A 22,745-nucleotide genomic window follows, 5' to 3' on the forward strand; every position below is an offset into this window, starting at 1 on the left:
GATCATTCGTGTGTTTTCTCTTATGAAGAGTTTGTTCAAACCTTTAGTCCTTTTCCTTTTTTCCCTTCCTTGTTTTTTGCTTTCTTTCTTCTTCGTTTGTCTATTTCTTTTGAATTAGAGAAGGTCCTTATATGTCCTGGATATACCTGTTCTTTGTTAGATAAATATGTTGTAAGTATTTTTCTCCAAGTCTGTGGTTTCCTATTTATTTTCTTAACTGTGCCTTTTTTTTTTTTTAACTGTGCCTTTTGATGAGCAGAAATATTTGTCTGATGAAGTCTAATTTATCAGTTTCTTCTTTTGTAGTTATTGCTTACTGTGAGCTAAGACACTTTTGCCTAACCCTGAAGTCATGAAGGTAATTTCCTTTGTTTCCTCTAAAACTTTTTGGTTTTGCTAATTTATGTTTAGGTCTGCGATGCATCTCAAATTAAGTTTTGTAGGTTTTATTTCTTGCATATGGATATCTAGTTGTTTCTGCACTTTTTGTTGAAAAGAGTCTTCTTTCCTCACTGGATTGCTTTGGTGAAACATCACATGGCTGCATAAGTGAACTCTATTTTAGGAATCTTAATTCTGTTCCATTGATCTATTCGTCTATCTTTATATCATTCACTATACTATTTTGATTATTTGTAACTACATAGGAAGTCTTGAAATCAGATTTGCAAATCTTTCAACCTTTTTTATCTTTATAAAGATTATTTTGCATATTCTAAATCTTTTGCGCTTCCATATAAATTTTAATATTAGTTTTTCGATTTCTCCAAAAAGGCTAATGCATTTATAATTGCAATTGCTTTGAATCTGTAAATCAGTTTGAGGAGAATTGACATGTTAGCAATGTCAAGTCTGCCTATTCATTAGCATGGTATAGCTCTCCATTTATTTAGGTCATCTTTATTTTTTTTCTGAGCAGCGGGGCGTGTCTTCAGTCTTGCATGTCTTTTGTTTTTAAAATTGTTTTTATTTTTCAATATTTTATGCTATCGTGAGTGGTATTTTAAAGAATTCAGTTTTTAATTATTTGTTCTTAGTATATGGAAGTAGAATCGACATATATGTTGACTGTGTCTTAACACATTAATTCTACAAGGTTTTTGGTAGATAATTTAGAATTTTCTAGTAGTTGATCATGACAAAACTTTACCTCTTTCTAATTTATATTCTTTTTATTTTCTTCCTTTATTGCATATTCTTAAACCTTGTTCCTATTCATTGGAGAAAGCATTCAGTTTTATACCATTAATTATGTCAGTGGTAGGCTTTTTATTGATAACTGTTATCAGATTGTTTTAAAATATTGGTTTTATTATTATTTAAATATGTCAGGCAAGACTAATAGATCAGGAGAGGAAAGGTTCACCAAGACACAGGTGGACACATGGGCCCGCACTACGGTCACTTAGGAGGCAGAGGGAGCAAAAGAGAAAAAGTAAAGGCAGAAGCCTTTATTTTGGTTTCCGTGGGAGGAGTAGGCAAGGAGTGGTAATTAGGTTTAGGGTTGTCTAGTTTCAGTAATTTCAAGGGTTCTGTGGCATAGGGGCTTTCCCTAGTTGTCTGGTACCTGGCCCTGGGGTGATTAGGGCAGGGGAATGCAGTGGCTGGAGTGTAAAAGATGGTTGGAGGTATGGGCTCTGGATTGGGTGATTTGCATATGAAAACTGTCTGGAGAGTTGTTTGCTGTCTCCAGGAATTGGTCAGTCCCTCTAGGGTCAGCAAGCCTTCAAAGTATAAAAAATCAGAATGAAAGATATGATTAATATACAGATTGACTAAGATCTTTTCTATTCTTAGTTTTCTGGCAGCTTATAGCATGAATGGATTTTTTTTTGTCAAGTGCTTTTTATGCATCTGTTGAGATGATTATATGATATATTAAAAATTACTATGGTGAATTTCATTGTTTTATTTTGAAGTGTTATATAAACTTAGTCTTTCTGGGTAAACTTCATTTGGTCATGGTTTATTGTCCTTTTAATATATTGCTCGATTTAAATTGGTAATAATTTATTAAATATTTTGTATGTATGTACATGAGGATGTTAGTCTAATATTTTTCCCCCCTCTTTAACCCCTCTCTTCCCTGCCACTTCCACCCCTGAACTTCGGATGTTGCCATTTCCCCTTAAGAAATGGATCTCTGAAGGCGGGGCGTCTCCTCCCACACGCTTGCAGTGTGGATCTGGGGCCTGGCACACCCAGGGTATGGTCCGTGGCTCCACCTGGGGTGTGAACGCAGGACCTTCTGCACGTAAAGCAGACTTGCTAACCACTACATGATGGAGCCACCCCCAGTCTTAATTTTTTTGTAGTTTCTTTTCAGGTTTTAGTATTGGTATGTTCATGATTAATACTACTTATGCTGAACTTGAAAATGATTTTGGAAGTATTGTCTGTTTTCTGAAAGTGTTTGTGTGAGATTGATGCTAGAAAGCTTGGTGATTTGAAGAAATTTACCCGTGGAAAGTTCTGAGCCTAGAGTTCTGTTTTGGGGAAGGATTTTGATAATGAATTCAATTTAGAGTTTTTCTAAATTTTGTTTCATCTTGTCAGTTTTGGTAAGTTGTATTTTTCAAGAAAGTTTTTCATTTCATCCAAGTTGTTGACGCGGTTAGAATAAAGTTATTAATAATCTTTTGTCCTTTTAATATCTGTGGGTTCTACAGTGATATTCCTTCTTTATTCCTGGTACTAGTAGTTTGTGTGTGCTTTTAAAATCAATTTAGCTAGAGGTTTATCAACTTTGTTGATCTTTCCTAAGGACCAGCTTTGACTTCAAATTTTGTCTACTGTTTCTTTTTTATTTCATTTTTTTCTGCTCTCATCTTTATTATTTCCTTTACTTTGTGTTTACTTAGCACCTTTATAGGTTCTTTAGGTGGAATCTTAGGTCATTAATTTTATACCTTTATTTTTTTATAGTGTGGTCAGGGAACATACTCTGTAAGATTTCAGCCCTTTTAAATTCATTGTGTCTTGTTTGGTGTATGTGTAGTCTTTCATAGTGAATGTTGTACCATGTTCACCTGACAGGAATGTGTATAGTAATTGTGGTATTGCTTAAATTATCCATGTATTTATTGATTTTTTTTTTTTTGGTCTAGTTTTGTCAGTTATCGAGACAAATGTTAAAATATCTTACTGTTTATAGAATTGTGTATTTATCCCTTATGATAGTTTTGCCTTATTTTGAAGAATTGGTACTAGGTACACATTTATGACTTATGTCTTTATTTAAGGCTTATTATTATAAGTCTCTTAAGTTTAGTCTCAACATTTAATGTAATTATATGATTGGATTTAAGTCTACCATTTTCTGTTTGTCTCATTTTTTTCTTTTAATATATTTAAAAATTAATATTTAAAAAACAACTTTAATGATAAAATTCACACATAGTTCAGCCACGTAAAGTGTACGATTCAGTGGTTTTTAATATAGTCACAGAATTGTACAGCTATCACCATAATCAATTTTAGAACATTTTCATACCTCAAAAAAAGCTCTGTGCCCATTAGCAATCACTACCCATTACCCAACCTCTCTAGTCCCTGGAAACCATTAATCTACTTTCTCTATTCTGGACATTTCATAGAAATGGAATTATGCAATATATGAGGTATTTTGTGAGTGGCTTGTTACTTTTAGCATAATGTGTTTAAGGTTCACTTAACGTTGTAGTACATTAGAGCTTTATGTCTCATTCATTAGTTTATGGATATTAGGTTTATATTTACATTTTGGTTATTATGAATAATGCTGTTATGAACATTCGTGTACAAATTTTTGTGTAGCATTTTCATTTTTGGGGGAGTATGGAATTTTTGAGCCATGTGATAACTCTGTGTTTAACCATTTGAAGAACTGCCAAAGAAGCTACACAATTTCGCATTCCTTCGGCAATATATGAGGCTTCTAATTTCTGCATATCCTTGCCAATAGAATATTATATTGTTTTTCTTTTTGATTTTAGCTATCCTAGTGGTATATCATTATGGTGTTGATTTGTATTTCCTTTATAAATAATGATGTTAGACTTCCTTTCATGTGCTTTTTTGGTCATTTATATTTTCTTTCGAGAAATATCTATTTAGATTCTTGGCAAAATTTTCAATTGGGTTATATATCTTTTTGTTATTGTGTTATAGGGCTCTTTATATATTCTGGATATAAGTCCCTTATCAGACATGTGACTTGTAAATATTTCTTCCATTTAGTGGATTGTCTTATTTGTAGCACGAAAGATTTTTGATTTGGTAAATTCTAATTTATTATTTCTTTTGTTGCCTCTGCTTTTGGTGTATCTAAGAAACCATTGTTTACCCTAGGTCATGCAGATTTACTTCTCTTTCATTCTAAGAATTTTATAGTGTTAGCTTTTACATTTAAGTATATGATCCATTTTGAGTTACTTTTATACAATATGAATAAGGGGTCCAACTTAATTTTTTTGCATAGAGACAAGAATTTTTAATTTATCATGTTTGTAAAGATATTTCTCTTTGCATTAGTTTCTTAGCATTCCTCTAGCAATTTTAATACATTTCTTTACCTTTTTATAGTCTATTCATATAGTGTACCACTTATAGTTAATACCGTACCACTTTTTGTAAAGTGTAGAAATCTTGCAGCCTTAAAAGATTCTTTTACATTACCTCTGTCTGCTGTCAGTTATGCTGTTGTCATATGTATTAGATCTACATGTATTATAAACCCTGGAAGACAATATTATAATTTTTGCTTTCAACAATATCTATTTTTAAGAATAAGAACTAAAAGTTTTTTTGTATTTACTCAGATATTTACCATTTCTGGTGCTCTTCTTTGCTTCTTAAAGATGTGCATTTTCATCTAGTACCATTTTCCTTCTTTTTGAAGACTTATTGTAGACTTAATTGTAGTCCATGTCTGCTGGTAATGAATTCTGTTTACTCTCTTTTATCTGAAAATACCTATTTCACCTTAATTTTTAAAGGATGTATTAGTTGGATATAGAAGTCTTGGTTGACAGTCTTTTATTCTTCAAACACTTTAAAGATGTTCTTTTATTCTCTTTTGGCTTCTATGGTTTATGATGAGAAATCAGCCATATCCAGTCACTGTTCTCCTGTATCTGATGTGTCATTTTCTCTTAGCTGCTTCAAGACTTTTCCCATTGTTTGCTTTTTAGGAAGCAGTTTGGCTACTTGGGATACACTGAGCTTCTTGAATCCATAAATTAGTCGGTCTTCAAATTGAGGAAGTTTTCATTTATTATGTCTTCAAAATTTTCTTTCCTATTGTATTTTCATATTCATGTCCCCACACCCCTTCCTGGCCTTCAGTTATACATGTTAGACTTCTTGATACTGTTCAGTAAGTCTCTGAAACCCTTTTCATTTTTTTCACTGTTTTGTGTTTTTCAGATTAGATCTTATCTATTAATGTAGCTTTGAGCTTACTGACTGTTTCCTTTTTCATGTCATCTTGATTCCATTGTTAAGCCTGTTCAGTGAATTTTTTTACTTTACATATTGTGTTTTTAAGTTTTTAGAATTTTTATTTAGTTCTTTTTATAGTTTCTTTTTTGATTTTTAAGATTTTCAATTTCATTTGATATAAGTACGTTTTCATTTACTCATAGAACTTACTTATAATAGCTATTTTAAAGCCCAATTCCCGTGTCTAGGTCAACTTAAGGTTGACCTTCACTGATTGTGTTTTATCTTGAGCATGATTAATATTTTCGTGTTTCTTCATAGATTAGGTAATTTGGATTGTTAACTAGACACTGTGAATGTTACGTGTGGGAATTCTGGAGTCTATTATATTCCTTTGAAGAAATTGATTCTCTTTTTATCAGCAGTTGATTATATTGGATTCAAACTGCCTATTATATTTTGAGCAGTTGCTTAAATTTCACTTTATTTCTTTTTTTCCTTAACCTCTCTAGCCTGTTTTGTGCATGAATGGAACGTCAGTGAAAGATTTGGGCATATTCTGTACATAAAAATTTGGGAGCTTCCCCTGGTTCCTCATGTATTCAGACCTCACTTTCCTGGTTGCTGTGAGCTTTAATCTTCTTTTTTTTCCTGGTATTGACTACAGCAGCCACTATGGGCTATCCAAGCTCGTCTTCAGGCTAAAAGCATCCAGGTTTTGACTTTGGTGGGAAACCAGAATCCGTCTGCTTATCTGTGTAAGGGTTTGTCTCTTACGAGCTTACTTAGCTGTTTTGGAAGTAGTTCATTTTATCCTGGACTTAAAAATATTTGGGGCGTTTCAGTTTGTTGCAATTATTGTCTTCATTGGCCGTAAGTGATTTCATCTTTGGACAGCGGGACCTTCTTTAGGTTGGCTCACAAGTCCTTTTGACATGACTAAAGTAGTCTCTTATACCTTTCTTGCTGTCTGATAGAACAGGGTATTCTGGGCTTGTTTGACCAAGACCAGGAATCATCACTTTTTCTAGGAGTCCTGCTTCCTTTGGGAAATGTTTGGAGACCACAGCCTGGGCAGTAGGGGCGCTCATTTCTACTGTGGTAGTCATGGTTCTTTCTAAAACACCAAATAGGTTTGGATTTATTTTTTTCTTTTGCTTAAATAAAGAAATGATGGTAAATGTTTTATCTTATAGGTACTTTTCTGTGTCACAAATACATCTTTTTTATGAGGAAAATCAAACTTAAAGCTTGAATCTATCCTCCTCCTTATTAATCTATAATACTGTTTTCAATTATTATCTTGTTGCTTTTTGTAATATAATGATGAGCATAGTCTGGGTAAACCAGTGTAGCTGAATGGATTGTTACATAGCCATAGCCTCCTCAAGGTCAGTGTTTCGAGTGAGCTTGATTTGACTTAGTATAATGAGTTTTATCCTTTGGCAAAAGAATTCAGTATAAAGTAGAAAATGTATTTGGAAATTGTTGCCTACATTACAAAGATGGAAAATAGTTGCATGCTTTCCTACATGATACAGAAAAGAAAGAACCACTTTGTGTAACTTCTACTTGTTTGGACCATTGCAATTAAAGGCTATTTTTTCTTGGTAAAATGTGATGAGACGCTTTAATATATGCTTTTTTTAGGGTCTCCTTATAATCCGTACACCCTTTTATAGGATTTTTTAATGCCTTTTAATGCTGTCTCTCACTTAATAAAATAAGATGGATATGTGGAATTCTAATAGTAACATGTGTAGCTGCAGGCTGCCCTGTAAAACTTTTCAGCTTGGATTGGTTTTCTGTAGGATCTCTGTTGTCCAGGGGACCTCATACCAGATCCTTTCTTCTTGAGTTTAGGGTGCAGTCTTCTAACTATAATGTAACCTTCTTTTCGTTTCTTGAATCATTTTTTTCTCTCAAGTCTTCTAGATAATCTGTTTTTATCTTTAGTGGGAAGACACAGTCATAGTATTTTACTTCACATATAGTAATGTATCTATAAAGATTTAAATTATCACACAAATGAAGTATTTTGGAATAAGAATCATTCATAATCTTACCATTCTCATCACAGTCCTGTTAATATATTTTGTATATTTTCTTCTAGAGTTTTTAACTCAGTTAAAGTCTTTGAATATAGCATTAATTCCCTCATGTTTTACAGTTAGTCTTTTTACAAAATTTTTATAGTTATAAACACCCATGTAAAACATTTTTGTAAACATTCTTTTCATGTCTTGAAATTATAGTATATAAATGATATAAAAATGGCACAGTACTTAATAAACGCTAGTTCCAACATATTATTTACTTTGGCTAACTTTGATCTTCCTCATTTAAAAAATGTATTTGTGGCATAAAAAAGTATCTGTAGGATAAAACATTTACCATCATCATTTCTTTATTTAAGAGAAGTAATGGGATCAGTATTTTTCTTGAAATCATATAGCTAAATTGCTCTCCAAAAGAATTGGATTATGGTGCAATCAACAGTATATGAAAATAAATGTTCTCTGCACTCTGAACATTAGGGGATTATCTTTTAAGAAAAGCTTTAATTTAGTGGGCAGAAATGCCTGTTCTGTTCTGTGTGATTTTTATATTCATTTATTTGGATATAAATGAGGCTGAATGTTTTTTCATATATTTGTTGCATCTACTTTTCTTAAAAATATTAAAAAAAAATTTTAATGATCTATTCTAATGTTTTTGTTTTAAAGAAGTTTTTAATTTCTTAGATTTATTTATAAATTGTACTCTACCTTGAAGGAAGAGCAAGTGTTGTCATAAGTTTTGGACAGAGCTTAAAGTCCCTATATATCATAGGAGGTTTTACATGTGGATCCAAGGACAGATCTGAATAGGAGGTAAAATTTGGGAGTCACTGGCATGTCCTAATAATTTAATTGGTAACAGACATATAGAAAATGAATGAGATTGCCTAGTGTTTAACATGAAATAAGAAGGCATCTTAAGCCAGAGCCCTGAGGACCTACCACATTTAAAGGTTGGATAAAGTTATCAGAAAGGTACTGGCTGCCGAGGAGGTAAGAGGAAAATCAGCAGAGTGAAATACTGGATGACAAGAAATACAGGATCTTGTGGCCTATGTTTTGTGTACTTAATTCACTATTTGATCTTAATTTGCTGTTCTTATTTCCTTTTGTAATTTATTTATATTATTATATGCTGCAAAAGCTCCTTGGGGAGCAAGGTAAGGTACAAATAATAAATACTCAAGTGTGAAAAAAAATCTTAAGTGTGATCTCTAGGAACATAGTCTTCATAGTAAGACAATGTCATTGAAACTGTATTATTTTCGTAATTATAATCTATTGTCTTGTCAGTAGCAAAAAGATATGGTAGTACTGGCTCTGTGTTTATTTCTGGTTTTAAATTGGGGGGTGATGGTAGTGAGCGGAATCCATAATAACTTCTGAGTACCATTGTGTGTGAATAAAAGTAACTTTAGTAATTAGATCAGTTCCTTTCTTCCAAAAGGCAGGTCAGCACATGTGAGATCATGCCTTCCCACTTAAATCAAAATACTAAATTTTTGAGTTTGGCTCTTTATTTTAGGAGAAATCAGACCTAATTGACTAGAATAATCCTAGCTGATAATAGGTAGGAAGTAAAGAGATAGAGAGAGGCAAATGGTAAAAATTACTCCAGTCGTCTGTTGACAGAATCTTTTTGTCTTTATTAATGTAATGCTAAAAAAATTGTGGCAGGAATTTAAAAGTTAAGCAAAATTTACTTTTTAAAAGTGGTTATCTGGTGCTCTGAGGAAGATCCCATATCAAGGAGAATTATGTTTCGAGGAATGTTCTGAAATGTTACTTTTGGTGGCAGCTAGAACATAAGCCGCTCCCACATTTTTAATAGTTTCGAAGTTTCAGGGAAGATGTTATACTTTTGTAATCTGAAAAATCTGTTTCCTTTCTTCTTCTTTTTTTTTAATAGAGATGTGAACTGTGTCCTCATAAGGATGGAGCTTTAAAAAGAACAGATAATGGGGGTAAGTGCAGAGATTTTTGAAAAAAATTTTTATTGAAAACTGGAGTGGGGGAAGTATTTTAAGATATCTGGTAGTTCGTTATTATTATGTCAAATTAAATAGTGTTTACTGCTCAAATATTTTTAATAGCTTTTGTACTTTGTGGACAGAATTAAGCATTGTTTTAATGCAGAATGATCCACATACTTTCATTAAAATCTTGATTTTTTTTTTAATGGATACAATTTATTATATTAGAAATTATTTTTGAAAAAATAAGCCTTTTTTTTGGTTACAGTTAAAATCTGTTGTTTTAGATTATTTTTTCTCTTTGTATATTGCTGGACAGATGATGTTTCTAGTGAATGTTATTTTTAGCACCCTTGAGGATTTTTTTGCTTGATAAAAAGAAATGCTTTTGTTTAAATTTTGGCGTACTTTCCTGAGGATCCTTGTGTATTTCTCATTTTCATCTCCATTTTTATTACCTCTCTCAGAGAAATCTGTTTCTTTATAGTTCAGTACCATTCTTAAATATATAGACATGCATTTATTAAACCATAGCATACTGTGAAACTTAAATTACTGATGAAAAAACTCGAAAAAAGTAGAGGTGTAATTATTGTTGGTATACGTGTCCATTTGGGGCAGCCAACTCTAAAGTATTTTTGGGATAGTATTCAATAATGGCATGAGTAAAAAACGAAAAAAACAATGGTTTTGGCGATATATATGTTTATGTATTTTAATTTAATGTTTAGACTATTATACAGTCACATTGTCCGAAGCTTTTAAAAATATTAACAACCCTTTCTCCTGCTTACTGTCTGCCTAGTTTCTCAACAACTTGCCTGCTACCAACATAATTTCTGTTATTACATTTTTGCATGTCTTTCTAGTTTTCTGCATATGTAAATAAGTATAAATAGACAAACATTTTCTTTACTATTTATACAAATGGATGAATATACATATTCTGGGATGTTTTTTCACAGTTTATCTCTATTATCAGTATAGAGCTTTCTTTCTTTTTTTTTTTTTTTACCATATTATGTAATCAGTCACCTGTTGGGGGACTTTCTAATCTGCTTTTATGATTGATGCTTATCCATATGTCATTTTGCTTGTATGCACGTACATCTGTAGGATTATTAATTCTCAGAAGCGGAACTGTTGGGTCAAAAGGATTTTGCGGTTGATTTTGGGAGATATTCCTAAATTGTTCTCCCTAGCGGTTTTACCAGTTTATGTTTCTAGCAACAACGAATACAAAGCTATTCTTCATACTCTTGATAATCCAGTAGGTGGAAATTGGTATCTCTGAGCAGTTATTTTATATTTATTATGAGTGAAGCTGAGCATCTTTTTATATTTTTAAGAGCAGTTCAGTTTGTATTATCTCTTTTGTGGTCTACTCATAGGCTTTTTCTGTTTGGTTTGAGATCTTTTTGATTCGTTGGAGCTTTCATAGGAGCCCCTCACATATTAGTAGGCTTATGTTGATAGTAGTTGAACTAGTTTTTGCCCAGTTGTTAGTCTTTGCTTATGGGACTTTTTCCCATGCAGAAGTTTTTGGTTGTTTCTCAGTTGTATTTATTAATCTTGCCTTTTTGAACGATTAGTTAGACAGGTCTAACCCAAGGTTATAAAAGAATTCTTTTATGTTTTCCTGTAGTATTTTTATGGTTTCTTTTTTTTTTTACAGTTTAATCTTTGATACATTTGGAATGTATCCAGGTAATACAATGTGAGGTATGGATCCAACTTAATTTTTTCCTAGATGCTAACATGCTGCCATTTGTCCCATCACCATTTATTGAACAGTTCATCTTTTCCTCACTGATTTGAAATGCCATCTTTGCTATAGTCTAAATTTTGTGTGTATTTAAAAAATTCTAACTAAATTATGTTACAAAATTGATTTGTAAGTTATTTGGGGACCTGGAATACATTTTCCTTAAGAAATGCTAATTATATTTCTGGACTAGTTAACAAAACTCCACAATGTACTTGATGTACAATGTTGATAATACTATTTTCTAATATCTAATACCTATTTATGATGCTGGAATATACGTTTCCAGTTTTAGTTCATGTTTTCTTTTCCTGGCAATTAAGATTAGGAGTTTCTCAGTTCAACTTTTAATTTTCTTTGATCTCAACCTCTCTATAGTTCTTAGTTGTTAAAGGTAAGTGTTTTCACAGAGCTTGGTGTGTGAAAAGTGGGGTATTATAGGCAAAGCGAGAAGCAAATGTTAAAGACACAGGTATATGAGGGAATTGAAAATTGGACTGTAATGTTTGCATGGTAGGCCTTCTGAGAGGTGAAGCTGATGATATGGACGAGGTTTTCTTTCCTTTCTCTCTCTTGCCCTTGTCTTTGCTTTCCGTGCCCTTGTCCCTACCCTCCCTTTTTTCTCATACTAAGGACTTGATCCTGTTGACTGTGTGTTGCATCTGAGGAATAACATAAGGTTTCTATTTTAGAAAGATCACTCTGATGGCATTGAGGTGCATAGATTGGAAGGGTATGAGACCAGACCAACTATAAAAAGAAAATTAGAGCTGGATCATAAGTGCATTTAACACACTTGGAATGGCTGGGGGAGTAGGAGGAGATATAGAAAAAAGAAATAATTTAAATTATAGAGGTAATTTAGTCTGCCATTGTACTCACTGAGCATATAAAAAAAAGGGAAACCTTATGGAAATCCCTTGTGAACTTTAATCATTGACAGAGATGTAAAATGTATTATTGAGGGGGGCAGGCAAGAGGTGGTGTGATGGTTTACTTACATTCTTGAAGAATAAATTTTAAAATGAATTGAGGACTGTTGATACACGCTACTTGTCAAAAAAGTTAGAACTTTTAAAATCCAGTGGGTTTTATAACAGTGTACAACATAATGTACTTTTTCTATTGGAATTTTAAGGGACTTTTTAAGGATAGTTTTGATTATGCTTCTTTTTTACTTTGTGCTCTGATGTTAGCATCTAAACTCCACAAAGATAAGACTTTGCTTTATTGCAGTTAAGTCCAAGGGAGAGATGATAAGAACTGGTTGAAGACAGAAGTAGGAGAGATAAAAATGAGGGCATGAACATCAGAGATATTAGAGTGGTAAAATTTTACAGGTATATTTTTAAAGTATGCTTTTATAGCATACTTTAATTTCAGGCATACATAATGATAAAGAGAATCCCCATGTACCTGCCTTTAACAATTGATCCAGTCATGGCCAGTCTTCTTTCATTTATACACTTTCCTACCCCATTCTTTTGATTATTTTGAGTTCTGTGAGTATCTTTAACATAAATAGATATTTAAAAAATGTACAAGATATGATCATACCTAAAAAATTTGCAATTGCCTGATGTATCTCTTAGAGCTCTTTGTAATCACCTCCTTTTTTTTCTTGTCAGTTTACTTATGAAAGAACCTGGATCATTTGCCCTGTAGAGTTTCCCACAGTACATTTTGTTGATTGTGTCTTAGATGGTGTGTATGTGTGTGTGTGTGTTTTATCATGTTAACTTTGTTCCATGTATGTTCTATACAGTAGTAGTTAGATGTATTCAGAAGCTCGATCATATTCAGTTTATTGTGGGACAGGGAAGAATACTTCATAGTGTTGTGTACTTCCTTCAGGAGGCATATGGTATTTTAGTGTGTGCGTGTGTGACATTAGCAGCTGTTGATCAGTACCTGGATCCATTATTTTATTAAGTAGAGGTTGAATAAATTGTGACATTCTATCATTAATGTATTAGCAGGTTTACTTTTATAAAGAGAACCTTTTCCTTATTAACTATTTTGTTACCCTAAAGTGCAGTTTACGAAGAAAGACAGGATAAAGATTCTTTTTCTTAAAACTGAGGTAAAATTCACATAGTATAAAATTAACCATTTTTAGGTACAGGTGGTCCCTGACTTACAGTTGTTTGACTTAATGAAGCGAAAGCTGTACATATTCAGTAGAAACAGTACTTCGCATTTTGGTCTTCTCTTTGGGCTAGTGATACGTGGTACGATGCTCTCATGATGCTGGGGCAGCAGCAGCGGGCTGTAGCTTCCAATCAGTTAGTTACTCAGTCATGAAGGTAAATAACTGATATTCTACAGTTTATTCATTTTGCTAGGTGATTTTGTTCAGCTATAGGCTAATGTAAGTGTTCTGAGTATGTTTAAGGTAGTCTAGGCTAAGATAATGATGTTCACTAGGTTAGATATATTAAATGCATTTTTGATTTATGATAAAATTTTCAGTTGATGAATTCATAGGCATGTAACCTCATTGGAAGTCGAGGAGTATCTATATACAGTTTGGTGGCATTTACTATTTTCACAATGTTGTGTAATTCTGTCAATTTCCAAAAAAAAAAAAATGTTTTTGTTACCTGAAAGAAAAACACCTTTTCTTAAACAGAAACTCCACATTCTACCCTTCCTCCTTCAGCCCTTGGCAACCACCAGTGGTGCTTTTTGTCTCTGTGAATTTACCTGTTTTGAATACTTTACATAACTATAATCATATAGCATGTGATCTTCCTTCACTTAGCATAATGTTTTCCAGTTTCATCAGTATTGCAGCCTGTATTAGTACTTCGTTTCTCTTTATAGCTGTATAATATTCCATTGTGTATGTAAATCACATTTTGTTTATCTTTTCATTTGTTGAAAAACATTTGGGTTGTAGTAAATAGTGCTGCTACCTTTTGGCTATTGTGAAAAGTACAGCTATCTGTTTTAGTCCCACTTTTCTTTTTTCAGGGGAGGGCGTATGTGAAGAATAGCATTGAGGAACCACTAAACTGTTTTCCACAGGGGCTGCACTATTTTTACATTCCCACAAGCAGTGTACGAACGACCCGATTAGTTCTCATTCTCACCAACACTTAATATTTTCTGAATTTTCTGATTTATAACCATCCAGTGGATATGAAATGGTACCTCATTGTGGTTTTGATTTGCATTTCCCTAATAATGAATGATGTTGACTATTTTTTTCATGTGGTTGTTGGCCATTTGTAAATCTTCTTTGGAGAAATGTCTGTTCATTTATTTTGTCCATTTTGTAATTTGGTTTTTCTTTTTGTTGAGCTCTAAGAGTTCTTTAAATCTTCTGGCTGCTAGGCACCTATCAGATAAATGATTTGCAAATATTTTTCTCCCACTCTATAGGTTGCCTTTCATTTTCTTGATAATGTTCTTTGATGCCAGTAGTTTTTAATATGATGAGGTCCAATTTATTTAATTTTGCTGCTCATGCTTTTGGTGTCATATCTAAGAGTCCATTGCTATCCAAGGTCATAAAAATGTATATCTGTGTTTCCTTCTAAGAGTTTTATGTTTTCAGCTCCTTTTAGGTTGTTGATCCATTTCAAGTTAACTTTTGTATGTAATATGAGTTAGGGGTCCAACTTTTTTTTTTTTTGCATGGGATATCCAGATGTCCGAGCACCATTTGTTGAAGAGACTTCTTTCCCCAATGAATGGTCTTGGTACCCATGTTGCAGGTCATTTTGTCATAAATGAGTGGTTTATTTCTGGACTCTATTCCATTGGTCTTTATGTCTGTTCTTATGCCAGAGCACACTTTACCTTAATTACATTCTCATTTCAAGTTTTGAAATTGGGAAGTGTGAGGGTTCTAATTTTATTTTATTTTTCAATATTGCTTTGGCTATTCAGGTTTTATTGCAAAATATGGAATTTGCAGATGGCAGAAAAGGCCAGTGGAATTTAGATAGGGGGCTTCATTGAATCTGTAGATTGCATGGGATAGTATTGACATCTCAACAATATTAAGCCTTCCATTGCATGAACACAGGATCTCTTTACATTTATTTATGTTTTTAATTTTTTTCAGCACTGTTCTGAAATTTTCGGTTTAGAAGTCTTTCACCTTGGTTAAATTTCTCCTGTGTATTTTACTCTTTGAGGCACAAATGGATTGTTTTCTTAATTTCCTACGTGTGTTGTTTATTGCTAATGTATAGAAATACAACTGATTTCTGTGCATTGATCTTGAACCTTGCAACTTGGCTGAATTCATTTATTTGAATAATTTTTTGTGTGTTCTTTAGGGGTTTCCATATATAAGGTCATGTCATCTCTGAATAATGATAGTTTTACTTCATCCTTTCCAATTTGGATGCCTTTTATTTATTTTTCTTGCCTAATTGCTTTAGCTAAATTTTCTAGTACAATGTTGAGTAGAAGAGGCAGTAGTAGGCATCGTTGTTTTATTCTTGATGTTAGGGGGAAAACTTTGTCTTTCATCATTGAGTTAGATGTTGCTGGTCTTTTTCTTTTTTCTTTTTTCTTTTTCTTTCCTTCCTTCCTTCCTTTTCCTTCCTTCCTTCCTTTCCTTTTTTTTCCATTTTTCCATACTTCCTTCCTTTTTTCTCTCTCTTTTTCTTTCTTTTTATGATATTTCCTTCCTTCCTTCCTTCCTTCCTTCCTTCCTTCCATCCATCCATCCATCCATCCATCCATCCATCCTTTGTTTTACATAAATGCTCTTTATTATGTTAAGGAAGTTTCCTTTTTTCCCTACCTTGTTGAGTGTTATTTTTTAAATCAAGAGAAGGTTTTGATTTTTGTCAAATGCTTTTTCTGTATATATTGAGATGGTCATGTGGTTTTTGTCCTTTGTTCTATTAGTGTAGTGTATTACATTGATTGATTTTCTTATGTTGAACCCCCGTTGCATTTCTGGCGTAAATTCCTTTGATCATGGTGTGTAATCCTTTAATAGGCTGCTGTATTTGGTTTGATAGTTGCAGTAGGTTGAATATTGTCCCCCAAAAGGTTTGTCCATTCAGAGCCTCCACAGTTTGACCATTTTGTAATTGCAGATATAATTAAGGTAAAGATCTCAAATGAGATCATCCTGACCTAGTGTGGACCGTAAAGCCAATGACAGATGTCCTTATAACAGACCATAGAAGACAGGGAGAATGGAGAGATGGCCATGTGAAAACTCACATGAAGACTAAGGTGGAAATAGGAGTTATATAGCTATAAATCAAGAAAACACCAAGGATTGCTAGAGCTACCAGAAGTTAGGAGAGAAGCATATTGATTTTGGACTTCAGGCCTCAGACTGTCAGAATAAATTCCTGTTTTCTTAAGCTACCGTAATTGTTGTAATTTTTATGGCTTCTGTGGGATACTAACCACTAGTATTTTGTTGAGAATTTTCGCATTGATATTCATAAAGGATATTAGTCTGTAATTTTGTTTTATGTTTTGCCTGGCTTAGGGGGCATTTGATATCATGCTGGACTCAGAATGATTTAGGAACTGTTCTCTCCAGTTTTTTGGAAGAGTTTGAGAAGGGTTTGTGTTAATACTTCTTTAAATGTTTGGTACAGTTCACTTGTGAAGGAAGGCATCTGGTCCAAGGCTTTTCTTTGTTGGGAGGTTTTTGCCTACTGATTGATTCAGTCTTTTGTAGGTCTGTTCAGATTTTCTTTTTCTTTTTGAGTCAGTTTTGTTAGTTAATGTGTTTCTAGGAATTTGTCCATTTCATATAGGTTATCTAATTTGTTGGCACACAATTGTTCACACTATTCTCTTATAATTCTTTTTATTTTTGTAAGGTCAGTGCTAATGTCTCCAGTTTAATTTCTGATTTTAGTAATTTGAGTTTTTTTTTTCTTAGTCAATCTAAAAGTTTGTCAGTACTGTTGCTCTTTTCAAAGAACTTTTGGTTTTGATTGTCTCTATTTTTCTATTCTCTATTTTATTACCACTCTAATCTTAAATCTTTCCTTCCTTCTGGCTTTGGGTTTAATGTGCTCTTTTTCTAGTTCCTTAAGGTCAGTATATAGGTAGTTTATTGATTTTTTTTTTTAAATACCTTTATTGGCATATAGTTTGTATACCATATATTTCACTCATTTAAAGTATACAATTTGTTTTTTCATATTTACAAATATGTGCAACCACCACTGTCAATTTTAGAACATTTTGATCACTTCAGAAAGAAACCCTGTATTTTTAAACTATCACTCTCTTCAGTCCACCCTACCTCACCTCATCCCACCCAAGCATTTTTTCCAACATAGGTGTTTACAGTTACGAATTTACCTCTGAGTGCTGCTTTTGTGTATCACATGAGATTTGGTATGTTGTGTGCGTGTGTGTTTTCACTTATCTTGAAGTATTTTCCAGTTCCATTGTGATTTCTTCTTTGACTTATTGGTTATTTAAGAATAGTTGTTTAGTTTCCACCTATTTGTGAATTTTCCAGTTTTTCTTCTGTTGTTGATTTCTTTTTTTATTTTGTTGTTGTTAGATAAGATCTGATTTCAGATCTTTTAAAATTTATTGACATTTATTTTGTGGCATAACCCTATGCTCTATCTTGGAGAACGTTCATGTATATTTGACAAGAATGTGTATTTTGCTGGTTTTAGTGCCATGTTCTTTATGTATTTCTTAGATCTAGATGCTTTGTAGTGTTAATTGATTCCTCTATTACCTTACTGATTTTCTAAGTTCTGTCCATTGTTGGAATTTGAGTATTGAAGTTTTCAACTATTACTGAAGAATTGTCTTTTTCTCCCTTCAATTCTGTTCATGTATTTTGGAGTTCTGATATTTGGTACATATATCTTTATAATCGTTATATCTTTTTGATGTTTTGACCTGTTTTTAAATATATAATACTCTCCTTTGTCCCTTGTAGCAGATTTTGATTCTTATTTTATTTTCCATATATATTTTTTAATAGTTGTCCTGGGGATTACAATTATCCTCTATAATTTATAACATCCGAGAAAGACCCAAGTTAGAGAAATAAAGGCAAATTCTTTTGATTTAGTTCTTCAGTTTCTCTCATACCCCGTCCCCCAGTTAAGTCAAAACTTAAAAACACATTTTTTTGAGAACAAGCTCTGCTCTACCCTTTCTGGAACCAGGGACCAGAGTTTGACACTGGGAACACGAGGTGCTGTCTTCAAGATCATGGCCAAGCTGAGGAGGATGGAGCAAGTGCAAGGGCAACAAAACTCTTGCTCTTTTTAACTTGCCTCCCTCTTTATTGAGCCTTTACTTGGTTGTGTGAATTGTTGACTATTTTCCAGAGTTCTGACAAAGTTGATTTTGACATTTTTCTGCTCCAGTTTCCAGTGTTTCTGTGACAGCACAGGTCTTTGCAGCTAACATCACTCTATCTGCTTCAGTTTTAACCTTTATCAGTTTTCAAAATACTAGTGTATTATTTGGTTGCCAGCAACAGAAATAGATTTTGGATAACTTAAGCAAAAAGAACATATGGGAGGATATGACATAACTCACAGACATAAACGAAAAGTAGACCAGCTAGCATTTTGGAGTGACTAGAACCAGAAATTAATAGTCTTTTCAAGAGCGATGTTCTAACAAGAAGAGGGAATGGATACTGAACATACTTAAATCATAGATATCTACAGTAGTATTATATGACATAATGGATGTGGGCTGAGATGAGAGATTTCTGTGTGGACAGCTGAATGTAGATGGTCTTAACCTGAGTTAGAGAATGTTGGATAGAGAGTTATTTAGGAGTATAAAGAATGTTGAGATGCACTTTTTATGTGTTGAATTTAAGATTGTGATGAGATAGCTGAGTAATGTATATGTCAGTAGGAAGTTGGATATAATACCAGCTTTTTGCTCTTACCATTCCTGACTTCATGTCATGTAGTCTTCCTTCCTGGGAGGCTACCATATTCTTGATATCTATCCAGAGTTATTTTCTGCATATATAAATACTCTTTTACACAAATGTAGGATATGATGTTTTATCTTGGAGATTATTCCACAGAGATTATAAGGAATTCTTTCTTTCTTTCATATACATCTGCATATTTAATTGTATAAATGAACCATAATTTATTTAACCAGTCTTGTATTGATGGACATTTAGTTATTATTAGACTTTTTTTTAAAATAGTGAATAACCATGTACAGTGTAATCATAGACACGTGGGGTGATTAGCTCTGGCCAAAATTCCTAGAAGTGGAATTGCTATGTCAGAGGGGGTGTGTGTAATTTCAGTGGATTTGCATTGTAATTTCAGCCAAATTTCCCTCTATTGAGATTGTACTTGTACTAATTCACACTTTATTCACGTACATTGGAAGAGCCGGTTTTCATTATACTTTCCTCAGCACGGTTGCATGACCACCTTAGTGGGTTTCAGTTTTGGGTCATCAGTCAACTCACAAGTCACAATTGGCTTATTCAACATCAAATATAGTTATAAAGGAAAAGCATATTCAGTTGCATTATTACCGAGGCCTCGGTAATATTGTGAGGCAGATTTGATGTTTCTAGCATTTTGGTTGTATGGTTGACAAGAACATAATGTGAGTTTATGTCACATGGGCACAGAGAAGCTGCCAGGTTTGGGGACTCTCAGCTCAAAAATGCCTACTAGCCACATAGCCTCTGTGTTTGTAAGTGACTAGCTTTTCTATTTTAATGTAGCTGTAGACCACGAATGATAAATCATACAGTGTGAACTCCTGATAGCCAAGTACAGCAGGCTAACGAGCATCCTTAGATAAGTTATTAATACTTTGCAGACCCTACAGGTTCCTCATCTGTTTTCAGGGTTGATGTTGCAAGAAGCTGAACTATCAGATATTTTCCTTAAGAGCCTGAAGGAGAGATTCAGAGTTCAAGCTTTTAACCCTTTCCATCCATCAGTATTAAGAATCTGTAAATTTGCCAGTCTGGTAGGTGCAAATTATGTTGAGGTAGCCTTACTTTGCATTTCTCATTATGAGAAAAGTTGAATAACTTTTCATATGCTTAAAATCTCTTTGTATTTCTTTTATGTGAAATATTCATTCATATTCTTACCTCATTTTCTGCTTTGGACATTTCACAGGGCACATTCTTGGGTTATTGTATAAGAGTTCTTGATGTATTAGGGAAATTAGTCCTTTGTGGTAGGAACTGAAGAATTTTTTCATCACAGATGGTTATGTTTTGATTTTGCTTTTGGCCATACAGAAAAAAACCTTAATATTTATGTAATCATGTTGATTAATTTTAAAAGTATTTTCCTGATTTTGTAGCATACTTACAACTATTTCTACATCAATATTATTTTAAAATTTTCATAAAGTTTCTTCTATTATGTGGCTTTAAAAAATATTTAAGTTATTGATCCATCCAGAATTTATTTTAACATAGGATATGAGGTATAGAGCTATTTATTTTTCTTCTAGATGACTGTCCCTTTGTTCCAAATACCTATTTTGAATAATCCATTTTTCCCTGTTGATTTCAAATGACACTTTTTGTATACTAAATTCACATGTGATTTGGCTTTATTTTTGGAATTTTTATTCTGTTCAGTGACGTCTTTTCATGGCCTAGTACCATACTGTTTTAATTAAGTTTTATGTCTTGTAGAGATAGTCCTTCTTCATTACTGTTTTCCTCCTCTCCCTTTCCCATCCTCTTGTCCTTTTTTTGGTTTTGTGGGGTTTTTTGTTTTGTTTTGTTTTTTCAGGCAAAGCAACCCTTGGTTGACCTCACAGGTTGCAAGAACCCTGTCAGCTTACAATCCCTTAGTTTTTAAAAAATTTTTTATGCGTACAGCACCTGGTCTTCTTAGGTGGTCTCCCATCCAAGTACTAACCAGGCCCGACCCAGCTGAGCTTCCGAGATCAGGCAGGATCGGGCTTGTTCAAGGTAGCATGGCCATAAACTCTTGTCCTCCTTTTTTAATTAAAAAAAAATATTTTAAGTACTAGTGGTGGTTTTACCTCTACTTGTTTAATTTTTCTTTAGAAACTTTTAATTTGTTTTAATTAACTTTTTATTTTAGTATAACTTTAGATTTACAAGAAAGTTACAAAGATAGTACAGAGCTCCTGTATACCCTTTACTCAGTTTCTCCCATTATTAACTTTTTTTTACATTAATGTGGTACAGCTATCAAAACTAAGAAACTGATATTGGTACATTATAATTAACTGAACTCTATATACTTTAAAAAAAATTCTCCGATATTTCTATTAACATCCTTTTGCATTTAGTTGTCATGTCTCTGGTCTCCTGTGGTCTGTAACAGTTTTGGTCTTTTCTTGTTTTTCATGACCTTGACAATCTTGAGGAATACTGGCCAGTTACCTGTTGAATTTGGGTTTGTCCGATGTTTTCCTCCTGGTTAGATTGGGTTTATGAGTTTCGGGAAAGAATACTGGAAAGGTTAAGTCCTCTCGTTATCACATATTGGGGCACAAAAGGTCCACTTGATATTACTGATGATGTTATCAGGTTGTTTAATTTTTAAAAATACTTTTGGTATTTTTTTGATGTTTGTCTTAAATTTATAGATTAGCTTAGGGAAAATTGACATTCTTTCATCAGTACCTTTATTGTGTGCCTCCTATATGCAGGCAGTGTTCTAGATATAGCAATGAACAAAACAGACCAAAAGTCTGTGCCTGTAGGACTTAACATTATGGCAAGGAAAGATGGTTAGTAAATGAGATAGGTAAGTAAAATAAATAGTATGTTATATATTATGGAAAAGAATAAAGAAGAGGATGTATAGCAAACTCTGGAGTGAACTGTACACTTAAAGATGGTTAAGGTAGTGGGTTTTCTGTTATGTGCTTTTTTTTTTTAATCACAGTGAAAATAAATTTATATGCCCCTATTTTTTATCTTACTGCATTGGCCAGGACTCACAGCACATCACTGAATAGAAGTGGTGAAAGCAGACTTATTCTCTGCTTCACAGGACTTTTGTTAAGCATTTTACCATTAGTAATATAGATAGCCACAGTTTTTGTTTCTTTGTTTTTTTGTTTATTTATTTTCTGGGTAACTATACTTTAACAGATTAAAGAAATTACATTCTATTCCTATCTTGATAATAGTTTGTTCTTTAAAAAAAAAAATCTGTAAAGGAGAAACAGTCATTCCTCAGTATCCCGGGGGGATTGGTTCTAGAACCCAAAATCTGAGAATGCTCAAGTCCCTTATGTGATATGGCATCATACAACACATACAGTTGGCCCTCTGCATCCAAGGATGGAAAATACTGTTTTTAATCTGAGGTCGGTTGAATCTGTGGATGTAAAACCCACAGATATGGAGGGCATTATTTTATCCTTAAGTGTTTGGTGGGATTCTCTGGTAAACCTGTGTGTTTAAGGTAGTGGGTTTCATTGATCTTTAGTATTGTTTTCCAAGGATTATAATTATGCATTTATTGTTTTTAATGATAAAGGGCTATTTAACATTTTTGGTTTTTTATCGTGTTTAACTTTTGTAAGTTGTAATTTTGGGAAATTTATTTC

The 22,745-nt window shown here is 33.1% G+C and overlaps 1 protein-coding gene and 1 pseudogene across 1 annotated transcript in view; one reads left to right on the plus strand and one right to left on the minus strand.

The window, feature by feature from the left end:
- MLLT10 (MLLT10, histone lysine methyltransferase DOT1L cofactor) overlaps positions 1 to 22,745 on the plus strand; it is a 188,669-nt gene that overhangs the window by 29,787 nt on the left and 136,137 nt on the right. Inside the window, 1 exon segment of the mRNA XM_025043458.1 lies at positions 9,391 to 9,445. Within this exon segment, the coding sequence (XP_024899226.1) occupies positions 9,391 to 9,445 (55 nt within the window).
- LOC112475673 lies at positions 21,025 to 21,143 on the minus strand (annotated as a pseudogene).

Source organism: Pteropus alecto, unplaced genomic scaffold, assembly GCF_000325575.1.
Source record: "Pteropus alecto unplaced genomic scaffold, ASM32557v1 scaffold11, whole genome shotgun sequence".
Classification (NCBI taxonomy): Eukaryota; Metazoa; Chordata; class Mammalia; order Chiroptera; family Pteropodidae; genus Pteropus; species Pteropus alecto.